The sequence below is a fragment of the Cucumis sativus genome, chromosome 1 (genome assembly GCF_000004075.3).
Source record: "Cucumis sativus cultivar 9930 chromosome 1, Cucumber_9930_V3, whole genome shotgun sequence".
NCBI classification, from domain to species: domain Eukaryota; kingdom Viridiplantae; phylum Streptophyta; class Magnoliopsida; order Cucurbitales; family Cucurbitaceae; genus Cucumis; species Cucumis sativus.
In genome coordinates this window covers 19,244,258-19,263,075 of record NC_026655.2, presented here as the reverse complement: position 1 = coordinate 19,263,075, position 18,818 = coordinate 19,244,258, and the positions used below count along the sequence as shown (strand labels likewise).

General features: G+C 31.5%; 3 protein-coding genes across 3 annotated transcripts; 2 read left to right on the top strand and 1 right to left on the bottom strand.

Annotated features, from left to right (window-relative positions):
• The first annotated feature begins 60 nt into the window (after window positions 1–60).
• On the top strand, window positions 61–955 carry LOC105435821 (protein TIFY 5A). Its single transcript, XM_011658897.2, has 2 exons — window positions 61–398; window positions 504–955. The coding sequence occupies exons 1-2, from the start codon at window positions 271–273 to the stop codon at window positions 826–828; spliced, it is 453 nt and encodes a 150-aa protein (XP_011657199.1). The 5' UTR covers window positions 61–270; the 3' UTR covers window positions 829–955.
• A 126-nt stretch (window positions 956–1,081) lies between these two features.
• LOC101204886 lies at window positions 1,082–3,986 on the bottom strand. Its single transcript, XM_004149625.3, has 8 exons — window positions 3,547–3,986; window positions 3,293–3,337; window positions 3,084–3,213; window positions 2,798–2,867; window positions 2,669–2,717; window positions 2,294–2,391; window positions 1,586–1,724; window positions 1,082–1,379 (listed from the first exon to the last, which is right to left on the bottom strand). Exons 1-8 carry the CDS (start codon window positions 3,901–3,903, stop codon window positions 1,233–1,235), a joined length of 1,035 nt encoding a protein of 344 aa, XP_004149673.1. The 5' UTR covers window positions 3,904–3,986; the 3' UTR covers window positions 1,082–1,232.
• Window positions 3,987–6,541: 2,555 nt separating this feature from the next.
• LOC105435817 lies at window positions 6,542–7,622 on the top strand. Its single transcript, XM_011658884.2, has 2 exons — window positions 6,542–6,930; window positions 7,097–7,622. Exons 1-2 carry the CDS (start codon window positions 6,567–6,569, stop codon window positions 7,393–7,395), a joined length of 663 nt encoding a protein of 220 aa, XP_011657186.2. The 5' UTR covers window positions 6,542–6,566; the 3' UTR covers window positions 7,396–7,622.
• The last annotated feature ends 11,196 nt before the right edge of the window (window positions 7,623–18,818 follow it).

The window sequence follows — 18,818 nt, the reverse complement described above, 5'->3', positions numbered from 1 at the left end:
AAAAAGAAAAGGCTAAATTGTTAGCTCAAATCAAAAACGGCGGATTGGATTTTCTTCCTTCCTTAATTTGGCCTCCTCTTCACAAAACATTTCAAACGTGTTCCTTTTCTCTCTCTCTTTTCCTTCTACACGCATACATATAAATAACCCTTTCATTCTTCGCCGGATTCTTCCATTTCCATCCCCAAATCCCCAAATCCCCATTCCAATTACTCTCTCTATCTTTCCTCTTCCCTCTTCCTTTTTCATCATCTGCCTCTCTCTCTTTTAATGGCCCTTCTCCCCGTTTCCATCGACCACAATTGCAACTTGGAACTTCGTCTTTCTCCTTCTTCTTCTACCTTTCTCTCTCATCCTCTTCCTCATTCCCACCACCACCCTCCTCTCCACCACTTCTTGTAACTCCCTCCCTCCCCCTCTTTTTTTTCTTTCTTTTTTTTTTTTTTTGTCAAACAAAAGGTATTTATATGGCTTTGTTTTTTCTTTTTTTTTTTTAATGCCAGGGATGATGATGATGAATGTAACAAAAATTCTCACCAGCAGATGACCATTTTCTATAATGGTAGAGTTTGTGTTGCGGATTTTACAGAGGATCAGGCTAAAGCTATAATAATGCTTGCATCAAGACAGGTCGAGGACAGATCCACAAATCCTGAACACAAATTGGAACGTCCATCTACGTCCCCGGACCAGTGTCACCGCGAACCTGTTTCTCTTTCTGTTTCTGGTTCCGGTTCCGGTTCTGGGCTCTCTATGAAGCGATCTTTGCAGAGGTTTTTACAGAAAAGGAAGAACAGGATTCAATCTGCTTCACCTTACAATCATTAACCATCCATTCATCCACTTTTTCTTCTTTTTCTTTTTTCTTTTATTACTTTTGTGAGATCTGATTCAAATATGTAACAACATTTAGACTTGTGCTTTGTAAAGAACTTACTTTTTTGGAGTTCCTTCAGTGAAAATTTTGAAAGATCAACAAAAAAAAAAAAAAAAAAACCCATTTTTTTTTTATGTCTGGGTTGTTTGGATCTTGCCACATTTAACTCTTGTTTTTCCCTCCCCACCTTTAAACACGAAGATCTAGAACTTGAAAGCTTTTCAAACGTAGCTGGTACATAGAGAAATGAAACTATTTATATTATTTTGAACAAAAATGGAAATTTTGTTCTCGAAAAGGGGAAAAGGAGAAAATGAATGTTGATAACAAAATTAGAATATAAACATATGATGTTTTATGGTCCTAAACAATCAAGCCACGTCAGGATAGTTTGTGCACCTTTTTGCCAAGCACAATCTAACATCATGTCATGAGCAACTCCTTGTACACAGATTGGTGTCACATTGTAAAATCTGCCTGTTTCATTCAATCCTTCAGCATCCTACACAATAAGCAACAATTTCCATCCATCACAAAAGGAGGTTTGAATTTAAACGTAGCAATTAAGGATTTGGTCTTAAGAATTATGCTTGAAATTAACACCTAAAACCAAAAACAAAATCGAGAAATTGATAGAAACCAGGACATGGAAGATGAGTAAACATGGAAATAATTGAATGAATGAATGTATTAAACATTGAAATTTACCACAATGAAATCATCACTTGCACCAAGCACTAGTACTTCAATGCCAGATTTGGGAAGAGAAGGTACTGGAAGAGATGCATTCAACTTCCTCAGGTCAAATAATGGCATCCTTGAGCTTTCTTTCATCAGCTCTTGATAACTGAAATTGAAGGTTTTGGAAAGAACAATATTACAGTGTTCATTTCATTAGATAGTGAAGGGATTTTAGAGTTCTGAAGCAGAAAAAATTTGTTATTCTCACGTTTATAGATGTAAGTTTTGATACAACACCATGTTTGAATTTAAGGTTATTGCCAGTCGGAGTAAAAACTCTAAATACAACTTGCAAAAAAACTCAAACAACTTGATGTTACTCCATATTGAACACGTGAAATGTACAAATCATAGACTAACATTCAAACTAGGAATACACATAACTTCTTCGTGCTCTCTGTCCTTTCCACCTAAACGTAATAGTCATAGCATTCACTCAACTAAATGGTATTTCCATTTTACTTCAACACTCTTGTCCCTTTTTTTAGTGAATAGGGAATCCCTTGCTTTCTTACAGTAATTAATTTATTTGCTTTTTTTTTTTTTTTTGTCCAACTAAGCTACCAAATTTCCATATCATTAGGGCCATCAAGTTTTCAAAGCTATTATGGACTGCAAAACATAACAATGAATGCAGCAACTAAATCAGTTTGAGCCATTTCAAACTATACAAACCGCAGAACAAGATGATCCTCCATCGTCACAGAGAAAAATGTCTCCTTGCAAAGAGAAAGAGATGTTTGAAAAGCCTTTGCTGCCAAGCTGAGTGTCACCTACTCAAAGTGAAAAAAACAAGGTAGCCATGAATCGCTAAAATATATGGTAACACGCTAGAATGTTTAAGATCTAGTAAAAATGTCACGTTCACTAATGTTTTTTTGTGGAATGCCTTGATTAAACAAATATGAGATGGGAAAATAGAAGTCACCATCAAAGGAATGTGCCTACTTGCGATATACCAAATAAACCAAAAACAGTCTATATACTTATAAAAATGGATGCACAAGCCGCTCAGCACTAGCTATTATTCTCAATTTCACAATCAAGTACCTTAAATGCAGCAATGGGTTTTGTAAAGAGATAGCGTTGTACGAGTCCACTAAAGAAGGAAAAAACATTCTGAGTTAGTTTGATCATTTCCATGAACAAACAATTTTGAACTGAGCAGCATGGATTTACCTGTTGCCGGAGGGAGGTACAGAACAGATAAGAACAGCTCCAGTAAGCCTTGGAAACAATCCTTCTGTATCTATGTCATGCATAGATATGAAATCTCAAATCAGGATGCAATGGATTGTTGGGATAAAAAATATGAAATATACATGTGAAAGATTTGGCCTCGTTACCTAAAACCATATAATTCCAACTGGAGATTGATAAAATCTCCACATTTTACAAACCTATTGAATTGTGAATTATCCCAATTTAGAACTTGGTCAACAAGAGATTGATGAAAATGAGCTACCTGAAAAATGGCCATGATCGTTGTTTGCTATGTAATACTGTACAATAAGACCTCCAAACGAGTGTCCAAGCAAAACTGGTGGTATTGCAAAACTTGTACGAATGAAGTCAGCAATATCACTCGCATGTGTCTACTAAAATATTTGGAATGAACAATAAATAAAACGACCACAAATACGTCCGAATGACAGAGAAACTACGCTAAATTACCTGGAGAGTGCCAGCAACAGATGCAGATGGTGAATCACTTTCACCCTGAGAATTCATATCAAGTAAGAACTAGGAATCTTAACTATCAATGAAATGAAAATGGTTTGAGTAAAGCAATTTAAAAGTAAAATCGTCAATTAAGCATGAAATGAGAAAGTAATCCAAACCCAATTGTCAGAAATGCTAATCAAATTCCTAAATATCTCCTCATAAAGAAAGGCAGGATTAGGGGGTGGATAGAGAGGGAGGCCGACCTGACCCAACAAGCTAACGGCGTAGCAGTCGAACCCAGAAGCAGAAAAGAATGGGAGCCAGTGTTCTGCCCAAGACCAAGCAGCGTGGTAGCTTCCATGGAGAAAGAGGAGAGGAGGGCGCTGTACAACTGAAGGCATTGATTGGGATGATTTGGGAGAACCCTTTTGCACAATAACCTCCATTTGAAGACCAGAGGGGAGCTGGTGGAAAATGCGGTTCTGTTCGTCCTTGAGCTTGAATGGAACTCGCATTTTGTGGGGTCTAAAGAGCTCGGCATTTGGGGTGAAGGTGGATTTTGGAGTGGGAATTTTGGGTCGAAAGAGGGAAATGGAATGGACAGAGGGAAGAACAGCCATGGATTGGAAAATTTTGTTCCTTCAAGACGAATTGCATTTGCAGTTGGGATCTTAAAAAGGGTTTTGGGAAGGGTTTTCAAACTTAAAAAGAGGATATGATATAAATTCAAATTTACTATTAAATAACATTACGAAAATGAAAAAAACTCATGACCCAATTGTTCACCAACAAATTTTCGTCAATTAAATCACCTCGCCTCATCGCAACAAATATTTAATAATTATATTTTTATTTAATTTTAATAATTAAGTTTATCAAATCCAACCCATTTCAAGTCCAACAAACAAATTAGCAAAATTCAATTTCAACAAGTAGATGGGTCCATGCCCAATAAAGCAAATGAGTTCAAGCCCAACATACATTTGCCATTCATTTGAGAAGGTCTTTGGTTGAAGGAAGAATTAAATATTCAAACTTCTACAAGCTTTCTACTCCGCAAAAAAAGACCGAAAGATCTTTATGAATCAAGCCCTTAAATATTCATCACTCTGAATTCTGAGCAATATTCTTTGCGCCTTGCTTTGACTTGAAATTACGGAAATGAAAGAAAAATCAAGCTCCATATGAGCGGTCCGCGACTCATTAACCATTTAGCCATACACATCTTGAATTTTAGACAAGTTCGTATCAACCTCGAGAACAACATATTCTGAAATATCAAAGACTTGGAAGATTAAACTTTCTTTCGATTACAGAAGATCAAAGTTCAAATCAACTTGCAACTACAACATCCTAAAGACCGAAGACCAAGAAGTTCTAAATATTTTATATTGTATTCGAGAGAAAACATCAAATAAGTAAATACTAAAAATTGTATTTACAATATTCATCAATATACAAAGTTCAATTCCACAAAATATATTTCTTCGAAATCTCGTGTGAACAACCGTACGAATAGTAAGTTATCAATATTTAAATTTGTTAATTTTATAATTTAAAAAAGGTAGAGAACATGTATAGGCTATGTTATTATAATTTTTGTTCCAGGGCTCGTAATAATACTATGTTTAATTATTCATTTGTTTTTAAAATTTCATAACTCATTCCCTTCTTGTTTTTAAAATTAAGTTGAACATATATTTAATTTACGGTCTACGTAACAAAACAAAATTTATTATACTTGATTTTTCTCGAAAGTATAAATATTTTGTCTTGTTTTCCTTATCTTAATAAACAAAAATTTAGAAAACAAAATGGGTCTAAAATTTTAATGATACATTAAGAACTCGTTTGATAACGATCTCGTTTCCTATTTCTTATTTTTTGTTCCATGTTTTTCGTTTTTCGTTTCTTCCTTTTTTAAAACAAAAAACGATACTGTGTTTTATAATTATTCTCGTTTTCTATTTCTTGAAAAAAAAACAGAAACATGAATTTGTTTGATAATCATTTTTTGTTTTCATTTCTTGTGTTATTTTTTCTTGCATTTTGACTTATTTTTTTAGTTTAAATTTCGTTGCAAAATTTAAAACTATAATACAATAATTTTTATTAATTATATGCTCTTAAATTTTGATTCAAATTCAATAAATGATCATTTTTTAAAATAACAAATAAATTAAAATATTTAAGTTATAACAAAATTTAAATTCTATCAATAATAGCCACTAATGGACTTCTATCATTATATATAAATATCATTGATAGAAGCATATCAGTGGCTATCAATATCTATTATTGAAAATTTTACTTAAATATTTTGTCAAATTTGCTATTTCTGATAATTTATCTTCTATCATAATTGTAAAATATTAAAGATAATTTAAATGATTATTTGAGTAAAAAAAATTATATAACCAAATACTTTTATCTCATACATTTGGTTATTAGATTTCATTCCAATTTTAAAACTATTTTTAACATGCGTATGTATGAAACTTATTAATCAAATTCCATCAATAATAATCCTTCCTAGACTTCTATTTGTGTTTGTCATGGAAATATATGAAATTTTTTATATTCGTAAGTATTTTCACCGTTTTTTTCCTTTTATATAATTTTTCTTGAAATTATATAATTTTTAATATGATTAGAAAAACATAAGGATATATGTATTCCATTAAATACCAAATACTATAATCTAAAAGAGTTTTTTTTAGGCTAATCTAGAAGGATTATTAACTTACTTATTTTGTGTGAAGAAAAGTATTTTGGTTGAGAGTTAAATACAAAGATTTGTTGATGTTTTAACATCCAAAAAGTAATTTTGAATTAATTAAGATTAGTGTATTAAACCTCCAAATGAAGTTTTTTTTCTTCTTTTATATAGTATTTGTTATCATGAGCATGGAGAAGAAAGAAAGTTTGTGCACAAAGAAAGATAAAATAAATGTATTTGAATAAGCAAAATTGAGGATAGATATTCAATCCCTGGTTTCATCTATTTAGTAAAGTTGAAAAACCACTAAAGCTTCCAGTAAAGCTAATTAAATTGATTGATAGATCAAGAAAAGTTGTACCCATCAAAATGTTTATTTAATAAAAATGAAGAGATGAAAATAATCCCATCGTATTATAATTACTTAACACAAAATGAATTAATGTTTAAAGTAGATAACAAAATTAAGAAAGTAAACCAAATCCACCCTATAAAAAGGAGTGTTTTTTGGCCATTCAAAACTACCACCAACTAATTTTTCAAAACCCCAAATCAAAATCCTTCATGATCACAGAATTTTCAGCACCAAAATCAGTAGTAATGAACATAAAATTGCCCAAAAAGTTTCTCTATTTATTTGCAAAGGGAGCTTTGTTTCTTATCTCCTTCTTCTTCATTTACTTCTCTCTTTCTTCTGATCTCTTCAACCATACCAACTTCTGGTTTTTCCTTTCCAACACTCTCATTTTCGTCATTGCCCTCGATTCCGGCGCCTTCTCTTCGCCGTCTAGCTTCGTCCCCGCCGCAAAACCCAACCCATCCTCCCCACAACATAACTTTAATAACACTATAGTCGTTAATCAACTTCCTAATTCACCCATACCAGCTCAAAACGAAGAAGAAGAAACAATAATCCCACTTACCACAGGTAAAGTGTACACACACCGAATCTTCTCTTCTCTTTTTTAGTTTTTCTTAAAAAAAATTATTCTTTTCTTTAAAAAGGCATATCCCGTAATTTCATTTCTTTCGCACTATATTGTGCTCTTATAAGTTTATCGATTAACGTTGATCTTGTGTTTTAATTATTTCAGAAATTTCATTTCCTTGTAAATTCAATAATCCAATTAAACCTTACCAACGAAGCAAGTCAGAGAAAGACATCAAAAGGATGGTAGAGAAGGCAAAAAAGGTCAGAATGAGGAGATCAAAGACAATGATAAAACAGAATGGGACATCAACGAAAGAGAAAGAAGAAGAAAATGATGAGTTCACAAAAATGACAGATGAAGAATTGAATAGAAGAGTGGAAGAATTTATCGAAAGATTCAATAGACAAATAAGACTCCAAGAAATGAATGAAGATGAGAATGAGAAAGAGGATAGATTTTGATTAAATTTAATATGATTATATGTATGACCATTTAACTTTTTTCTGTTATGTTTTTAGTTAGTGTGTGTGTTGTGATCTTCTTCCTCACTTGTCCCTTTCCAAATAGCTATAAGTGTTTTCTTTTCTTTCTTTTAATTGGTGATGACTGATAATCCTTTTTCATGTATGGAGGAGCTGTGTCTTTATCCACCACAATCCATATATATATACATACACGAATTATCATATTATTATTCTCTCTTCTCTCTTCTCTCATTGTTTTTGTTTGATTTTCTTTATAGGTTTTTTAAATTGACCCACAATCTTCCATTTTAATTATTTGTCATTATTACATATAAACCATGTTTGTTTACCTTTTGCTAAATCCATTTAAGCAAATAATATATGAAATGAAAAAGAGGCCATCTTAGTTTCATCTCTGTAGGCTTAGTTTAACTTTGATTTAGAACATAGCTCATGTTCATAATAATAATAATATTGATTCAAATTTATATCCTTGTTGTTATAGGTTGAACTAAATAACCTTTCAGAAAAAAATAAAACATAAAAAAAACTTGGTTTAGCGGATTAAAATTATGATAACAATTTTAAGAAGAATAATTAAGTATATAACGACATTTTTTTTAAAATTGCAAATATAATAAATTCTATCAAAAGACTAATATAGACTAATATTTGCAATAGACCTCTAGTGATAGGCTTCAACAAATTTTTTTATATTTACAAGTTTTTTAAAATGTTGTTATATATGCTAATATATATTTTCAATCTAATTTTTATATTTGAAACTAAATAAAGTTTTTGTAAAAATAGAAAATGTTAACCCATTTAAAATTTTTTAAAATGCTATGTCTATCTTTTAGTGGTTATCATTGGTAGAATTTGTTATCGATGGTCACTATTGATGATATTAACTGATAACACATTTCTCAAATTGAAAGTTATAACTAATAGCTTCAATAAGTTATGACAAATTATAACATCTATAATTTACTATCACTAATTGTTGTTATCATTGATAGCTTTCAATGTGAGAAACCCGAAAGAAGCACTTGTCATGGTAACAAATAGAAAGTAATTATCAATTATAGTACCTATTTTAGAGATAACAAATGATAGCAAGCGACTATCGATAACAAAAACTAATAGGAATTATCAACGTGAGAATTTCAGGAAGAAGGTGGGTAAAATAATCGGCTCTCAAATTGAAAGCTATCACCAATAACTCTTAGTGATAACTTTTAATTTGAGAAATTTGAGAAGAGAAGTTCTGAAAATGAGGACTCTACGTGGGTTTTTTAAGCCTTTTACCAACCCTAAACCATTTTTTAACAGAAAAAAGAAGTTTGATATCATTAACTGCAATTTTAATATTAACTATTCTTTTTTATTTGTTTATTGATATTAGAAAGAGACTCCTACAACATTAGACATAATCTTTTTCTTGTACAACAATATATATTTGAGTTAGGATTATAACTTTCTACCGTCAACTTCTTTATTTTGAAGATTAGTTAAATTATATTTAATTTGATACTATACAATTTTTTTCAGAGTTTAAATGTTGAGTTAATTTTTTTTTTTTAATGTTTCTTATTAAAGAAGAAGACATAAGAAAGTTAAAATACTTTCTTTAATTACTAAGTTTTATAATAAATATTCCGGACATCTAGTCTTTCAACGTGGCGTTATTTAAACTACACAATATCCTAATTTGGTTGCTGTAATTTGGAGGGACAAACCAAAAAATATTTGGTTGTGCAAGTACGATGAAGATTCTTTGGTTGATGCTGATAAATTTGGGTTCTTTGTGGGTTGCATGGGTGGAGGCTTATTATTCTAAAGGGGAGATCGTTGTAGTAGATCGATGCTGGGGTTGGTCGGTCTTAGTGTCTTCGTGCTATCTTACGTAAGTGGGATAATCTAAAAGAACATGTCAGGATGAAGGTGGGAGATGATAGGCGTTGCAGTGTGTAGCTGGATCCATGGTTACAAGCAGTCTTATCCTTTAGCAGGTTAATAAGAGGGTGATTTATGATGCTGTGAGTCGGCGGGAGGCTGAGTTCATTGGTCCGGATGGGGATTAGAGGTGACCGCTAATTTCTGTGGATTTGATTTATCTTTGGGATAGGATTCAGGGTGTTAGTCTGTGTCCTAGTGTTGTGGATAGGTGGATTTGGATTCCTAGTCACCATGATGATTTTTCGATTGCTAGTGTGTGAGATACCATTCGTCCTTGTAGTGTTAGGGTTCGTTGGTCGGGTTTACTGTGGGGTGGGAGGAATGTTCCCAAGCATTCCTTTTGAGATTGGTTGGCCAGCAAAGACAAATTGCATACTAAAGATAGGTTAAGTTGGTGGGACAGGTCGGTTCCTTTGTCTTGGATTCTTTGTGGGGGGAGTTGTAAGTCTCGTGATCATTTGTTTTTTTCGTGTCCTTTTTGGTGTGAAATTTGGTCTAGGGTCCTTCAGGTTATAGCTTCCTCTCACAGCATTGGGTATTGGGGGGTTGAGTTGTCTTGGATTTGTCATCAGAGTATTGGGAAGGGTGTGAGGAGGAAGTTGTGGCGTGCTCTCTAGTGTGCTACGATTTACTTTATTTGGAAGGAGCATAATTATCGTCTCCATGGTGGTCAGGCTCGTGAGCCTATGGTTCTGTTTCAGCTTATCCATTTTTGTCTTTGTGCTCGTGCTGCTTCTTGGTATGAGAATGCTCATGATCTTATTTAGTTGGTTTTCTTTTCGTCTTTCCTTTCTTTGCTTGTCTTCGGGCTGTGGGGTTGTTATACCTTCTGCTTGGCCACTTTCTTTGTTTTGTGGTGTTGTTCTTCCTTTTTGGGTTTTTTATTGTTCTTAATTTTGTTGCTTTGGTTGATGTTCTTTCTTTTGGTTTTTTGTTTTCTTCATGTCTATGTGAGCGTTATCCACTCTTGTGCCTTGGCCTCAGGCTTTTAGTTCCTCTTTGTTGTTATATAATAATATTGCCTTTTTAAAATATATGTAAATTCAATACTCACTACAAAGGAAGACTAAAATCTTGTTAAAAAAAAGTGGTGTATCTACGCAAAAACTTAATGTTTATGTATTTTCTTTTCAATATCTACTCTAGTTTTAGTCGGTTAAAATTTCCTATCACAATTAAATACAAGTAATCTAACTCGTGTCCAGCTTTCTAGTTTGTTCTAGTGATAGTTTATGGTACAACACAACATTTTACCATCACCTTATGTTATATAAGAGATGGAAAGAGAATAAAATTTAATGAAGTAGATTTCACACCACCAAAACTTCTGAGGTAATGGAATTTCTCTCTCTTCATTGATTTTTTCTAATTAGTTTAATTTTTATGTATAACTAAGCATGATAGATTTGGTTTATGCCAAGATTAGCTTCAATAGCATAATATTGATTAAGACATATAACTTTAGACTAATTGATCAAATTCTTACGCATACTATTAAATTAAAGAAGAAAGAAAAGATATGAGCTTATGATTCAATCAAACAAAAATGTCAAACCTAATATTATTTGAACATAATGAAATAAAAGAATAACAACTCTATAATAGCTATCTTTTTTGCTAGGAAAAATAAATCTCAATACAATTCTTTGAGATATTTGAAGTTTGAGAAAATGATTTATACCAAAAAATAAATTTGAGGAAGAATACTACAAAAACTAGTAGGAGTACTTAATTACTCAACCATGTTATAACAATTTGAAAAAATAATAATTTTTTTTGTAAAGATGAAAATACATAGAATTTTTTTTCCTAATTAAGCAACCCCAAATATTATTAATAATAAACAACAATACTTATCATAATGAATTTCTTAAATAGGAAAAGAAAAGGAAGTTTTCTCTCTCTCTCTCTTTTTTTTTTTTTAATGTATAAGTGTTTGAGATATTTTGAATAGAAAAGGAAATAATTGGAGAATTAAGTTACTTAACCACACACCTATTATTTAGATAGCTTTTTCTTGATTTGATTGTTTGATTTTCTTAAATTTATACATATAATCAACATTTTAAAAAGAGACACGTGGAACTATTTCCCATTTAATCAAAAGCCTTTCCTAAATAATTTCTGTCTTTGTTTCTTTCTTTTGATGGGACTTAAAGTAATGATAATATCTTATATATTAAAGGTATGTTTTTTGGTTTAATAATGCATACTTTAAGTTATTGGAAATATAATTTCCATTAAACTAGTCTCCAATGATCTTGGTTTGAATTATTTCCTTAAAAAATTATAACTGTTTAAATTCAATAAAGTTGTTAATTAATACCAATTAAGTTTATTAAGAATTTATATGGTTTGGGGATATTAGCATACTTCCACTTACACAAATTTATTCCATCAGTTTCAAAGATTGTGTTATTAGAAAATTAAAATTTGTTCTTTTAAAAAATTTATAGGGTTAGACACTTTTTAAATTCTCTAATAAATGACTAATAATTATATCAATAACCAGAAACTAACGATTAGAAAAATCACATCTCCCATTTAACACCATATTTGTTTATATACTTAATTAACACGGTCAAAATCACTCAAGTTAAAAAAAAACTCTAATTTTTCGTTGAAGAAAAAAATCACATTACTCATTTTTCACCCTCCACCCATTTTAGCTACTGTTCATGAGTTATGGAGGGTAGATTTTGCTGTAGTGCTCAACAGTCAAAAGAATAAGATTCAATTAATCTTTTTCACTACAAATTGATAGAATTGCAATAAAATAAAACTAATGGTGTTATTTACTTCTATACAAAAACACAATCAAATATAGATCATCTTCTAATGGTCGGAGATTCAATCTTTCACCCTATAATTATTATACTAAAAAAAATCAAATATCACTCTACATAAAATTAATTAAACTTAGTTAAACTATACGTTCACGTCGACATCTTGCATATTGTTAAACTCAATAATAGGCCATGCAAGTTCCTCAACATTAAGGATATATCCACGTGTATCTTTTGCATCCATAGTGCAAAGCATTTTGTTAAGCTCAAAACTATATAATAAAAGTATCATATTTTAGAGGGATATGTCTTTACTAATGAAAATGAAAATCAACCTATGTCTCAATCAATTAGATTATTAAACATATAGTACTAAACTTGCATTTTTATAAAATGTATTTAGACCCATATATGCAAATGAGTGGCATGGTGTTAATAAACTTTAATTTGAATAAGAAATTATTTACTAGAAAATATATATATATATATATTTAAGGAAAAGGTTTGTGTTGAATCTTTATTATTATTTTGGTGTTGAATGTTTGATTTGGTGGGTGGGAAAGGAAGTGTAAAAATGTGGTGCCACGTAGCTACTTTAATTGCAAAGGAAAAGATTGTGGAGGCCCATAACCACACCTCTTCACTACACCACAAATCAAAAGCTAATTACCATTCATTCACAAACCCCTAATTAAGTAATTAAGTACACATTATATTTTGACACCTAGTTAGCATTTTATCATATTATAAACACTTTTGTAACAATTAGGTCTTAATCATCAAACATTACTACTTACAACTTTCATCGAACATTACTGCTTACTACTTTCAATCTTTCAATTATTCTAAATATATAAATCCATAACCTTTGTAATGAAGAAAGGTAATTTAATCTATAACTTCTTGTGGGGTGATTTGTCCTTCACACCTGCTCAACTTCACCTTTAAATTGCTCATTTTTTTTGTATGTGACAAATTTAACCTTACAATTTTGATGTAATTGTTTGTCTTGTCTTCGTTTAATTCGGGTATTTAACTTCTATAATAAATGAAAGTTTAAAATCAAAAGAATGTGCTTGATAATGGAACATGAAACAAATTAAACTATCGATGCGTGTGTAGTCTTAATCACTTTTTTCTAGAATTAAAATAATTTTACATTTGTGTGTTAATGTATGTGTGATCGAGTGGTTCTTTAAAAAAAAACAAAGTGTTTTAGTTTGAGACCAAATACAATGTTTATTGTTAGCATGTATTAAGATTTAATTACTTTAGATTTGAGATTTATATCAACTATCATATTCCTTTGCACGTAGAATTGATAATCTCAACCTTTATTCATCAATAGTCGACTGCAAAAAGATAACATTATATAAAGCATTTGACATGTTAACAACTCCAATGTAAGACTACATCACACGTGCAAATTTGAACTAATTTGTACCATAAGAGAACATTGTACCTCTATTTTTGGAATGTGCACATTAATTAGGGCATTAAGTTCAATGTATGCATTGTTTGCATCAATTATTGTGGCAAAAAGGTGGGTATATGTACGATATTGCATTTGTAAATCTATGAGATTTAGACCCTTTGATCATTACTTTACAAAGTCTCTTGAAGCTTAGACTCCATAGTCCTAATTAGAGCTTAACTTTTTTTCAGTTTTTTTATATAATAGATTATTATTTTCTATAAAATGAGTTGGACTAAATTTAGCTTTTCATTTCTCGTTACATTTAGTTTTTATTTATTTATTTTATAATATATGTACATATAGTACTAGTATTAATATGAAAAGAAACATATCTCTATATATATAAGGTAAGTTTTTCATGGTTAGGAAACTTTTTCAAAATTGTTTTCTTTTCAAAATCTACACAAGTAAGAAAAGTTTCTTAAAAAATGCAAAAATAATGGGGGAATCGACAGCCCTTCACCTTTGTAATTGAAGCTGAGGAATTAACAAGAAGCTTTGAATGGAGAGTGTGTTGTTAATGGTTGTGATCCAGTGGAACTAAGAGCCTGATCATGCCCTGAGTTTGAACCTATCTTTCACATTGTTTTTCTTATATATGGATTCATGTAAAAATTGTATGAATACAGTGTGAAAATCATTAGACGGAGTTAAGCGACATTTGCTCACAAATGGAATGTCTTCATCGTATAGTCAATGGGTCTATCATGGTGAAACAAGTAATTTATCAAGTGAAATAAATCAAGCAACTCATTCAATATGTAGTGAAGGATTAAATCCTGGAGAGTTTACTGATGTGCCAGCTGAAGAAAACGAGATGTTGAATATTTTAAATGATTTACATTTTTGAAGTTTTGAAGAAGAGTTGCATGAAGAAGATATCGAGACTGGGTACCCAATAATGTTCATGAGAGTGATAATTCAAATCTATTCGAGGATTTACTGGGTGAAGCATGTAATCAATTGTACCCTAGTTGTACAAAGTACTCTTCATTGAACTTTTTAGTAAGATTGATGCATATTCAATTTCTAAATGGTTGGACTAACAAGTCATTTAATATGCTACTCGAATTGTTAAAGAAACATTTCCAGCAGATGCATCCATACCTAGTTCATATTATGAAGCTAAGAAAAAGTTACGTGACTTAGGGCTAGGCTATGACCTAATTCATGCGTGCAAGTATGATTGCATATTATATTGGAAGGAATTTTCTAATTTCCAACAATGTCCAATATGCAATAAGTCTCAATATAAAATTAACAATGTAAAAGGTAAGAAGATCCCACATAAAGTCTTATGTCACTTTCCATTGATTCCAAGATTGAAACGATTATTTGCATCAAGGCATATTGCATCTGAAATGAGGTAGCACAAAGAAAAGCGGGTTGTAACAGATGATACTTTATGACATCCATCTGATGGAGAAGGGTGAAAACATTTTGATCGTGAATTTTCTCAGTTTGCTTTAGATTCACGAAATGTTCGTTTAGGATTAACTTCAGATGGTTTCAATCCATTTGCAAACATGAGTGTTTCTTACCACATGTGGCATGTTATGCTAATACCATATAATTTTACACCATGGAAATGCATGAAAGAAACAAATTTCTTCATATCTTCATTTATATCGGGTCCAAAATCTCCAGGAAAGGAAATTGACATTTACTTGCAACCATTGATAGATGAGTTGAAAGAATTGTGGAATTATGGTGTTCATACTTATGATAATGTTAGTGGTGAGTACTTTCAACTACGTGCAAGTTTGTTATGGAATATTAGTGACTTTCCTGCATATGGCGATTTATCTGGGTGGAGTACTAAGGGTTATCAAACATGCCCCATTTGTAAGGAGGATACATCATCGTTTGGGATTAGAGGAAAAATTTCTTTTATGGGTCACCGATGTTATTTGCCTGAAAATCACAGTTGGTGTAGAAGTAAGCAACACGATGGGAAGGTTGAACATAGACCTCCTTCAATTACAATGAATGGAGAACAGATGTTAGAATAGTTAAGCATAGTAAATCTTCCCGTGTTGAGCAAACATCCAAAGAGAAAATAAGAAAAGGAAGCGTGATCTAAATTGGATGAAAAAAAACATCTTCTTCCAACTTCCATATTGGTCATGATTGTTGTTGAGACATAAATTGGACGTGATGCATATCGAAAAAAAGTGTTTGTGACAACTTGATAGGCATGTTAAATATTGATGGAAAAATAAAAGACACGATCAATGCACGATTAGATTTATAATATTTAAAGATATAGAAAGATTTACATTTGCGACATGAAGGGTCCAAGTTTGTAAAGCCACATGCTGCGTATACACTAACGACTCATGAAAGGGTTGAGTTTTGTAAGTTCTTGAAATTAGTAAAATTTCCTGATGGATTTGTATCAAATATATCTTGTTGTGTGAATGAGAAAGATGTAAAAATATGAGGGTTAAAAACTCATGATTCTCATGTTTTACTTCAACGATTTCTTCCTATCGGTGTTCGAGGATACTTACAAAAGGATGTGACAATTGCTATTGTTGAGTTATGTAAGTTCTTTCTTGATTTGTGTGCGAAAACAATATGCATAAGTGACTTGGATCAGTTACAAGCATATATTATAATCATACTTTATAAATTGAAAATAATATTTCCACCAGCATTCTTTGATGTAATGGTGCATTTATCGATTCATTTGTCTTATGAACTAAAAGTGGTTGGTCTAGTGAGTTATAGTTGGATGTACCCTATTGAAAGGAGTTTAAGAACCTTAAAGCAATATGTACGCAACAAAACACGTCCCAAGGGTTCTATTGCAGAAACATTTGTAATGAATGAATCACTTAATTTTTGTGCATTGTACCTATGTGAAATGAAAATGAGATTCAATTGAGATGAACAAAATGATGATAAAATCCAAAATAATGATGTTTGCAGTGAATTTGATGCGTTTATACAAAATGCACGACCGATAGAGCCCTCAACTTTAAGGACTTTATCAATAGATGAGAAGAGAATTGCACACTGGTATATACTGAACAATTATCCACAACTAGAACCATATCGTAGGAAACATTTAAGATAAATTCGTCAAGAAGCACAATACTCTTCTGATCTCAATCAACTGCATAAACAATGATTTCCTGATTAGTTCAAATCTTAGGCATATAGTATAGAGAACTCTATCTCAAATCCAAATTACACGCACATATGTTTATGTATGTATGTATGTATATATAACGTTCTAATGTAATTATCTACGTTGAAGAAGATAATGTGGCAGATGATATTTATTCACTAGCAATGGGACAGAATTCTGAGGTGCGCTCTTATAGTGGGTGTATAGTTAATGGAGTACGATTTCATACTACACAACTTGATAATCGTCGAACAACCCAAAATAGTAGAATTTTTGTGCTTGGAGAAAGTGAAGGTGATCAATATAATTTCTATGGTGTCTTAGACGAGGTGTTAGACTTTCAATATGTAAGAAGAAGATGTGTTATGATGTTGAAGTGTAGATGGTTTGACACTGACCCTAGAAAAAAAAAGATCGCACATAGATCTAGAGTTGACATCAATTAATACATCTCATTATTGGTATGTCGATAACCCTTTCATTCTTGCCAATCAATTAAGCACAACAAGTTTTTTTTACCTCAAGGACCCTAAATATGGTATAAACTGGATAGTTGTTCAAATAGTTCAAAATAAATGCTTGTGGGATGTGTCGGAAGTTGGTGATATTGAGAATGACCAACTTGATGTAGCGGAAGTTGGTGGAATTGGAGTCGATGAATCAATTGATGATACCACATTCTGTAGAAATGACATTGAGCCTACACTCCTGGGACAACAATTACAGTCTCAAGACAACAACGTTGGATTCATAAATGATGAATCAGAAGATACACGATCATCTCCTGACATTAGCTCAAGATCTGATGAACTGCTTGATTAGTCAATTACAGAGGATGACTAAGTAATTCAATAAAATGAGTTTCCATCTTACAAGTATATATCTTTTTTTTTTTGTTAACATTTTGTTTTGTTTTGTTTTTTTTTGTAGGTGAGTGCTTAATATGGTAGGTTCGTCGGATGATAACCATGAGGCAGAAGATGAATTTGGTAGTGTCGATTAGCGTAGGATCTTTCACAGGCAATACCTCATGTAGTTAGTTGGCTTATAGCATATGTACTTTAAATCAAAATCATAACAACTAATTACGTTTAGTTCTTCTTAGATGGAAGTTCTATGCCTTCTAGAACACGTGGATACTCACATAACATTGAATTTGATAAACATGTTGAACATTTTGGAAGAATTCCTATTGAGATCTCGATTCAATTGAAGAAGTCAGATCGATCCTTGGGCTACAAGATTCAACAACACTATTGGTAATGATGTGAGGGAAGACTTTTCAGTAAGCTATGCAACCTAGTCTAATGTGCCATCAGAGGTTATTGAGATTGCTAAAAGTTGAGTTCAAGTAAGTGTATAATTTTATTTTGATTCATAGAAATGAACTTCTAAATATAAAACTTTTTGTATGTAAAATTATTTTCAAGTTGACATGTCTTTCCCACATGTGTCAAGATTCGTCAAAGAATAAATGCAAAAGTCCTTTAGAGAGTATAGGTCAGATTTGCATAATTAGCATTACAAGCATAATAAGACTGACGAAGAGGCACGTGTGAACCCACCTAAACGACTTAAATCTATCATTGAAGATTGACATTTTTTATGCTGACAAATTTGAGAGCCTTTAATTCAAGGTACGTTTTTTTTTACTTGGCATTCATTAGTCTTTTCATTTTATCGATTTTTAATTATGTACTCTTTTTATTAAAAAAATGTCAGAGACTAACAAAATGAATCGAGAAAAACTAACATACAGTCATCGAGCTGGACCCAAAACATTCATCAACATACAACAAGAACTCGTGAAACTTGCATGATAATAACAATTATCTATATTTTAGTTGTTTAATCACTTATGTGCTTACTTTTGGTGGAGTTTTGATTATAGAGTACGAAGGATGGTCAATTGTGTGCACTCATTGACTTATTCAAGAAAACACATGCAAAAGATGATAATTGGGTGAATGAAACCTCCCATGCGGCGCATGTAAACCATTGTCCTATTTCTTATAATATGTGTTTATATATGACATGTTATAGAAATTTATTTCTTTATATA